Source organism: Octodon degus, unplaced genomic scaffold (assembly GCF_000260255.1).
Source record: "Octodon degus isolate 3935 unplaced genomic scaffold, OctDeg1.0 scaffold00016, whole genome shotgun sequence".
Lineage (NCBI taxonomy): Eukaryota > Metazoa > Chordata > Mammalia > Rodentia > Octodontidae > Octodon > Octodon degus.
In genome coordinates, this window is record NW_004524592.1 from 4,639,837 (window position 1) to 4,649,779 (window position 9,943).

The 9,943-nt window shown below is 34.2% G+C and overlaps 1 protein-coding gene across 4 annotated transcripts in view; it reads left to right on the plus strand.

Moving 5' to 3' along the window:
* Positions 1–9,943, plus strand: part of Erbb4 (erb-b2 receptor tyrosine kinase 4) — a 1,229,537-nt gene that overhangs the window by 630,728 nt on the left and 588,866 nt on the right. For all 4 annotated transcript variants that reach the window (XM_004626607.2, XM_004626604.2, XM_004626606.3 and 1 more), the window contains exon 3: positions 235–421. In XM_004626607.2, the coding sequence (XP_004626664.1) occupies positions 235–421 (187 nt within the window). The remainder of the gene's footprint in view (positions 1–234; positions 422–9,943) is intronic.

Consider the following 9,943-nt stretch of genomic DNA (forward strand, 5'->3'; position numbering starts at 1 on the left):
AAAAAAGAAATACAGCTTATACTGGAGAGAAGATGCCTCGCGTTTGTGATCACACACTACACACCAATGTGAATATGACTTTGGTATGGAAAGAGCATGTGATGTGTAAAGTAGTGTATTAAATTAAAAACCAAAAAGTAGAGTAAAATAATTCATCCAATTTCAGTGACTACATACACATGCTGATGAATTGATGTAATGTTTTAACACAGGCAATTGTTTGTGTCTTTTCAGTCCATCCGAGAAGTCACAGGCTACGTCCTAGTGGCCCTTAACCAGTTTCGTTACCTGCCTTTGGAGAATTTGCGGATTATTCGTGGGACAAAACTTTATGAAGATAGATATGCTCTGGCGATATTTCTAAACTATAGAAAAGATGGAAACTTTGGACTGCAAGAACTGGGATTAAAAAACTTGACAGGTAAGTGATGCCTCAAAAATAGCAAATACGTGCTTACTGTACAAATATGTAGTCACATTATGTGCGGTTACTGTGGAATGTGGAAAATAAGGAACACTCTCAAGCGCTTAAATATCTGCTGCTTGTTGATTTTATGAGACATGCTGCCTGTGCTTTTGTTCACAGATTTTTGTAAGTGTAGTTTGAAAGATATACCAATACTATATCTCAGCTGAACAGAAGTAAACTTTAAGGTCCTGTTCAGCGACTGAAAACTAAGATATGAGGTGGGTTTAAGAAAGCTTTTGGTGGTCTCAGATGAACAGTGGACCGTATCGTGAAATCTCTTCAGAAACTCAGTGAGAGCTTAGTAATACTCAAAGACTTTGTATCTAATTCGGTTAATCTTCACTTTTTTTTTTTACAGAATCACTTTTATTTGAAAAATATGTCTTATCCCTCTAATTTCTCTTATTCAGTAGCTGACAAAATGTCATAAGCAATTCTATCTTGAGATGCTTCAATATCAAACAGTTATTTTATCTCTTAAGGTTTAAGATACCTAATGCTGGCAACCTACAATTATTATGGAATTAATGTCACACCAATTCATGTAGTTCATAGTTCACAAAGGATCTGGTAGAAGAATTTTTGTCATAAAGTTTCTTGTCATAAATTTTCCATGTGCTCTAACAGAACAAGGAGTATTATTTACGCTAAACAGAAAAAGATCTATATATTATTCATCAAAAATATAGAAATTTTGTAAGTATTTTGAATCCACTCTGGGTTAATGTTTTCAGACAATGAAAATTAGACATACTAGAATCATTACCTTATTATAGTAGTAAATGTAAGACCAGCTTAACCAGATTGTCACTATTGACGCTGCTTGTTCTACATTAATGATGAGTATAAAATATGTAGTTTTAAACTGCAAATAGCTTCACTAATATGTGAGATAAAATTTGGAATATTTTGGGTGAAGAAAGGAATATGGATTGTGTTATTTAGGGCATGATTGCTATGAAAAGGATGAAGTTATGGTAAATGCAAATTATTCATGATTTATAGATTCCTTCATAAACATGTTATTTTCTTTCTTTGAAAGATAGTCTTTCTGTTGAGAATTTTTCTTTGTACTAAATTGATACTTAGAAATAAATAATTGCAGAAGGATGAAATTTGGAAATTAAATGGGTAAAATTTTGAATGATTAAATGAAGAATCTAAAAATAATATCATCCAGTACAAATGTCAATAGGAAGCACTGTGATTTTCTTCCTTTTCTCAACTAAAAAACTGAATACACTTATCTGAAATATTTTATCCTTGAATCCCATTTTATTCTACAAAATATGCTATTTTAACGGTTTTCTACATATTAAAATAGTCTTTACAGAGTTCTCATATGCATGTCCATATCTAAAACCAGTACTTCTGAAATATTAACAGTTATGCCAGTGTTAAGCATGCCTTAATTATTGAATAAATTCACATTATGTATTATGATTATGATTATTTCTTAAATATTGTCTTATCACACTGTTTCATTTGAAAATTATATGCCAAATTATTCTGTAAGAGGGAATCTATGAAATTACGGAGTATCATGGAATTGACTTTAGGTAATCTGCTACTAACTGTAATTCTAACAATCAGAAGTTACGTAGTAGACATAAATATATTTGTGTGTAAGAATATGTAAGGAAGGGGAGATGGCTCAATAGAATAAGTGCTTGCCTGGCAAGCAAAAGGGCCTGAGTTCAATCCCCAGTTCTGCAAAAAATAAAAAAATTAAAAAAAAGAATACATAAGGAAAAAGCACAAAAGATACCTGTTTATAAGGAAAGGAATTTGGGGAAACACACATTCAATGTAATATTTTTAAAAATCCACATATTCTAGATGGCCTTGTTAAAGCTACAAATGTACACTGAAATTTATTTCTAGGAAAAATGGTTTTGTTCTCTGAAAAGATGTTTATCCAAAGTTATATGTTTATTTGTTACATATGACAAGCTGACAATTAAAAAAAAAAACCAAAAGCCTGTGTACCAAGTGTAAGGCCTCACAGCCAATTGTAATTATAGGCTAAATATCAAGCCTGCTTTTGGGGGCTTGGGAGATAGCTCAGTAGAATAAGTACTTGCCTGGCAAGCACAAGGGCCTGAGATCAATCCCTGGTTCTGCAAAAAAAAGAAAAAACAAAAAAAAGAAAGAAAGAAAAAGAAAACCTGCTTATAAGCCATCTATCTCACTACATGCACTAGCCGTAGTGTACCGGGCTTTTAACTTACTTCTTACGGGACCCGCAGTAACAATAAAGAATTGCTTGTGTCCTGCTTCAGCTGAGCCCCACACAGTCAGAAAGTCAAGGGTTAGGGCTCCGCAAAGTGGCCTTCAAGTGACTCTGATTACTAAGGTTTGAGAAACACCGTAATCACATTGATTAAAGGTATGTTGCCAAGAAATAGTAGCTCACTGTCCAGTTAGCCTCTTCACTCTTAAATGACACAAATATTTTTCATTCATTTATCATCTTGTAGAGAGAGAAGATTGGACAGGGATGGATGAGGTTTTAAGTGATAAGAAATATACTGTAGGGTTTCTGCCAGAATTAAAATAAAAAGGTGAAAGGATGGAAGGAAATCCATGTATGAAATGGCTTAGAGATAGGAAAATACTGAGACACACGTTCTGTATCGCCATTTTGCCCAGTACCAACTTTGGATGTGATAAATCAGTACATAAGGAGAATAATAATGCATAGAGAAATTTTTTTCTTGAGAAAATTTTATTTTTGTGTTCTCTGTGAAGTTCACTGGCTAGGAATGGCATTGGGGATGAGAAGTGGGGAGCGCTGCAATACCTCTGAAATTAAGATTGCAACTTTTGCATGCATGCATATCTGATTGTGTCAGCTTGCTTCCGGAACAGCATGTACGCTGCCTGCGCACTCTGTGTTGGTATAAAGCAGACGTATAGTTAGCGTGAGGACGCCTTGTCAACAGCTAATGGGCAGATCTTCTCTAGACTTCTTGCTTCAGGACTATTACTAGCTAGCTTAATGCTCCATAAAGTAGTTCCACAGCCTTCTTAGAGCAGTCGGCATCACACCAGACTCTTCCATGAACTAAAAGATACCAGTTTATTTTGGTTGCATCCGAAGACAAGACGATACTTAAACACCTTCTCTGGTGAAACAGGAGACCCTTCTGCTGCCTCTGCTCACATTTCCGTGGTGCACTACGGGCTGAGTAAGAAGAAGCAGGTTACTGCATTGAAAACAGGCCACCAGTGTGAAAGGGCACAGGGAACTTCTCTCGGCATCTTGTGGCTATCCTGCCACTGTGGCATCATCCTTTTCTGGCCAGGAGACGTGACGTTTTATTAATTTGTACCTTTTGGAGAAGAAACATGCCCTTGTAGAGGCCACGGGGCAGGATACTGCCGTATTAGACGAGCGCTGGCCAGAGAGGAGCCCTCAGGCTTTCCTTAAGGCCCGTTGCTCCTGGTGATGAAGTCGGGTTCGTTTTCCTATCAGCTCCTTCTTAACCAAATTTTCCTATTCAAAATTCAAACCCAACATTTAATACAGATTTAAAACATCGGGTATTAAATATGCAATTAGGTATAAGCTTGTACATATTCAGTCATTATATGGTCAAGTCTTAAAGGAATTTCACTCTGTGGAACATAAAAGACACTGTTATTTCTCTCACTTCCATAATTTATAAAATCATCTTATCTATTACTATTGGTGAGTAATACTAAAGAATTTAATTGCATATTATTTTACATATGAAGGAATCTGAATAATATCTAACTTGTATCTACTGTATTCACATTTTATTTGCAATGGATAGGTACAGTGACTTAGGTACTAAGGTTACATATGCATAGCATATTGATTATACCAAATTTTAATTATTATTAAAATAGTCAATGTAAAATTTACTTAACTTTTAGATTAACTATTTTAAATTTTACTTTATAAATTATAAGACTATTTTGAACTTTACTTACTTAGAACAATACAAAAATATATTATGTTATGTTATATCAGACAGATATATTGCAGACTAATTCATTCACATATTTTTACTTTTACTATTTGATAAATAATTGTTTGGCTAAGTCTATATTGGCTCATCTCAAAAAATCTTAAAAAGAAAAAATATAATCTGAGGGACCACTCAATAATAACTTAAAGCATGTATTAAGTTTCCTGGATTCTGGCATAAACTAAAAATAAAATGTTTAAGGAACACAGCGTATAATGATGTAAAATTTGAAAGCTAGGACATATAAACATGAAACTTGAATGGCTGTTTTTAAATAACTGGCTGCTATTAAACAAAACAGTATATCAAAATAATGCAGTACCTTTTAGAATTTAAGCTCCTCACTCACTTCGACATTACTCAGTAGTGATAACATATGCTATCTAATATCAGGCCAGGCCTGGTAGTACATAATTATAATCTCAGCATTTGGGAAATTGAAGCAGGTGGACTGCAAGTTTGAAGCCAGCCTGAACGCCAAACAAGACCCATTATCTGAAAAACAAAACAGCAAAACCAAATCAAACCCCTAATAGCAAAAGGGGTGGAGCACATGAGTCAAGGTACATCAGAGGGCACCTATGTAAAATCAGAAAATCTCTGTTTGAATGACCTGCCGCGTATAGTATATGTCTAGAAAACTGAAAGAAAAAAAAAAAAAAAAAGTCTGTCAGTGTTTTGCTACTGGAATAAAAAAGGAAGCAGAGAACTGTCCACTATAGCACCTTTCATACTGATGACACTTAGAAAAAAATCTTAGATTTTTTTCTCTGATCCTGTGGGTTTTTAGTTCTCCTTTGTGTCAAAGCACTGACAAAACTATGGTGGCTGCCTCTGCATATTCAAATAGATTCCTGTTGCTTTATTAGAGCTTCACATGTAACTCATTTAGACAAGAGATGGTCCAAGATGGAGATTCTCTTCTGATATTGCTTTGAGGCTATTTTATGTGTAAGATCTTTCCTCCCGCAGTGAGAAGCCTGAGGTTTGTCCTTCCATGCACTCAGTAAGAGCTTGTCTTCACTCCCTTCCAGCACTTCTCTCCTGTCAAGCTCCTGATGCCCCAGTCCCTCCCTGTGAGTCTCCCTCACCACGTTTCACTCTTCATTGGCCCTGACTTTTGTCTTGACCTAGACAAGAGACATATTCATTCTGAGTCGTTGTGGATTTTTGTTTTGTTTTGTTTTGGGGTTTTTTTGACATTAGAGTTGTGAATCATTCTTCAAATGCTCTATAAAAGGTCTTACTATGTTTGAGTGGGTTCCATCAGGATAGTTCAGGGATTGTTTTTAAACAGACGGTCTGATAAAGGTGCTACTAATATTTACATTAGGACAACTCAGCATGCTATGTTATTTGACAGAATAAAAAAAAAGATTTCCAAGAATTCTTCAGACATACAGACTATTTGGAAAATGATTAGATCAAAAATAGTGAACCTCACATCAATCAGTCAGAATCACTGAAATGTATGGCAGATTCTTAGGAAGGAATCAATCTTTAGACTGGTTCCACAAGTTCTAAAAATGATACCTTAATCAGTGAATTTTGAAAAAAAATATGTTGCTTGTCAGGTCACAGTATATATTTATTAGAATAAAAAAGATCATAATGTGTTTATTCTTGTAAGTTGAACAGAAGCATATATTTGAAATGAGAAAAAGGTATAATTATGGGATCTAAGATTTATAATAACCATTTCACCAAATTTTTCTGAGACTTATTCTTCAACTTTAGAAAACCAGTATGTGAACTCATGGAAGTAAGTGAAGTGGAAAGGAGAATTTCTTATTCTGTTATACCAGGAATTAGAAGATTGTACCTGAAGGAAAAACCCTTGGATTAGAGGTAGGCTGGATGGGTTTTTCATAGAATAGCATTATCTTTTTTCCTCAGGCTAACGTGTTCTCAGTAGTGACCAGTAACGTCAGCTACTGAGGACACAGACGACAACTCATGTAACGCTGGCCCATTCAGAGACCCTGTTATCTGGAAGACATTAGATGTAGTCCCTGTGTATCCTTCCAGTGAACTAGGAGAAGCAGAGCATTGTGGGTATCTCTTATGATGCTTTCCTTTTGGAATCCTAACCTCTATGATTATTCTTTTTCCTAAGATATAATAAGATGTAGCTATTGCTGTCCAAAGAAAGGAAACATTTTAAGTGAACAACCTCTTTATAAGAGCTTATTTAGGAAGAAAATATGCTTGCAAGTTTATTAAATTTAGAAAATGGAAGAGGAACTGATACTCCTGGTACCAAATGCAGGACAAGAAATTGACAGTTATAACTGTAGCTCCATAACTTCTCTCTGAAGAAATCGGTAGTGCTTCAAAATACTTGTGTCTCAATTCTTTCTCCTGGACAGTAGCTTATTCCTGACTTGAAGAAACTGAATCATAAAGACCTGATAGACTCTGTGCATCAATTTCTAGTCATCAAGGGTGGAAGAGCACCATGAGGGCCACAATCACTGCAATATCGTGTTTTGTGGTTTATTGACAGGAGACTGGAAACTGCATGAATAATATTTAGCAATTACCTGAACCTGGATTTTAGAGAGAATGAAGGGTGCTTCAAATTTCCACAGGCCTTTTTTCCACAGAAACAAAAACAAAACCTACATATATGTTCTAGTTTAGTTGGATGAGGCACCAGCATGTGTGGGAAACCCTAATTCCTCAGTTAGTCAGAGTTCAAAATAAGATTCCTTGCTTTCTTCTTTCTTACCAAAAGTAGGATAAATATAGTATACTATATTATTATGGAATTTTATACTTCATACAGACTTTTAGTTTCTTTCTTTTTCTTTTTCTTTCATATGCAGCCCTTCAATGTTACCCTGGTACATATCTTCCTTGGAATTTTATATCTAAGGAAACCTAGGCCAAGGTCTTGTAGCTAGTAAGTCCTTGTACTAAGATCTTGTGCTAAGATCTAAATCTGCTTCCTGTTTCTCTGTACTGTGCCTCTCTCCAGAAATATTAAAAGAGAGTTTCTCTAAGCAAAAACTATGTGAGTTAAATATTAAATTACAAGCTTAAGCAAAATTTTGTGGTTGTATTTTAGAAAGATGTTTTCTATATTAACATGTACACAATACATGAATATAATATAGATGGCAATAATGAAATATAAGCAAACACACCAACTAGTCATATTGAAAATGGTAGATTTTATTTAAAAGTAACAAGTCTATGAATTCATTCATCCATGAGTGCCTTTCAAAAATGGCTTTTTTTAAAGTTGAGGTTAATAAACTATTAGACATCACTCATAAGCATTTGTTTGTTGATTCAGTTTTACTGGGAAGGTTCCAGATGCTTTGGAAAAGTGATATCAATTCAAGTACTTATTAATTTTGTTTTGTTGTACTTGTATATTCAAGACATTGTGCAGCGATATGAGCTATTCTAAATTAAATCTGTAGACCTGCCTTCTCTTGGTAAATATTGTATCTCTGACCAATATAAACCCTTCAGTTTTAATATAAAAGCACTGGGAAAGTTTTCTTCAATGATTACTAATAGAATTTTTATAATCAAGAATGTCTCTGAGGTTAGGAACTTCCATTTAATCTATTTTGCTTTTGATGACAGCACTAACAGAACTTTCTGTGTTGATGGAAATATTCATTTTGCGTTTCACAGTATAGTAGCCATGAACCAAATTGGAGCTACTGTAATGGGGATAGTGTGAGGTAGGAAATGAACATCTTAGTCTATGTTATTTTATTTAGTTTAAATGTAAATAGACTTACGTGGATAGTGATGCTCTTATTAGACAGGATAGTACTAAAAGAACAATATGTTTTGCCCTCTGCAGTAGGAGAATGTAGGGGCAGAGCAAATGGAGAATCATAGTATAGTTTTAGCTCTAGATGCCCTTGAGCACTTCCAACTAGGGCAGGTAATCAGTTTTCTAAGCCTCAGCATTCTTATCTTCACATGAAAACAGGAAGAACTCTTGATTATAAGATGGTTATGACAGTTGAATGAAGACTTACATATATTGTTTTAAATACTCTTTCTGAATGGGTATTTATTATTTGAGAAGCAAGCTTTTGGTTTATAAATATACAATAGAACATTCTATTCTTAGAATCATTGGAAATGTGTCAGGCTTATATCATGAAATTATAAGCTGTAATATGCATCTTTTATGCTTTAGGATCTAGCCATAGTTTGTATTTGCAGGAGTCTGAGTGCCACGTGTTGCTTCTACGTGTCCTTAAAGCTACTGCAATAGGACTTGGGCGTTTTCTTGCTCAGAAATATGACTCAAAGAGTGGAACTCTTGCCTCTATCTTCAGTTTCCACCATATTAGCTGTGTAGTCAGAAAGTGTATTTCTTGTATGGATTAATTGAAAAAAATTAATGAGAGTATACTCTTCTTCTGAGTATACTCTCATTAATTTTACTCTCTTTAATTATACTCTTCTTCTGAGAGTATAATTATTATTTCAACAGATAAATTATTTTGAAAATCTTATCACCATCCATGTAAGAAGTAAACTTTTGGGCTAAACTAAAAATAGAAAAGATTGAAGACTGACATGGACTTAAAAGTTTGTAAGATTAATCATCAGCATTTTAAATATAATAATATGGAAAACACATGCTCAGCCAATCTCTCAATGTATTTTGAACTTCTTAGTACCTGCTATTGTAGTAATGAAACCAATTGCAATAAAAATGATCAGCTTTTCTTAAATGATGAATGGAATTTCCTGTGTATCTCTGTATTCAAAGAAAGAGATAAATGAAAATTTGTATGATCCAATATTTTTGCTATTTTGACAGTTGCCAGCCAAGAAGTTTTAATGATTTCCTCCGAGATTTAACTGATTCATTGGCTCTATAATAAAAGAGATGAAAAAGTAGTTAAAATGCAGAAAAAATCACTTATTCTAGGATTATTCTAGTAAGTGAGAAACTCACTTATTCTAGGAGTTTCTCTTACATATTGCCTCTTAATAATAATCCAGCCTTCTAATGAGCAAGATTAGAGGATTGTTACAAGATCTTAATAGGTATTAAAAAATCATTTTTTAACCAGTCTTTCCATACATTGAATAAAACACTTTGATTCTCTAGCTTTTTCCTCTTACTCTGTACTTAAAAATTTATATCTGTACAATGTATTTTACCTATTTTAATTAAAATTGCATTTCAAGCCAAGTCAAATTGTTTTAGTTATTACATCATAGTACAACAAACTTGAAGAATCTTCATGGAAAGGTATAGAAAAATAGCAGTACATAACTCTTGTGCCTTTCTGAGACATCTAACTTCCTTATTTATTTGCTATATGATACCAATTACACATTTGAAATTTGATTTTTTGATTTAGTGGTGTTGAAAAAGCTTGATGTATGGGCTGGAGAGATGGCTCAGTGGTCTAAAGCACCTACTTAGAACAAGCTTGGCAAGGCATCAGGGACCGCGGTTCAATCCCCCAGCACCACATGCCAG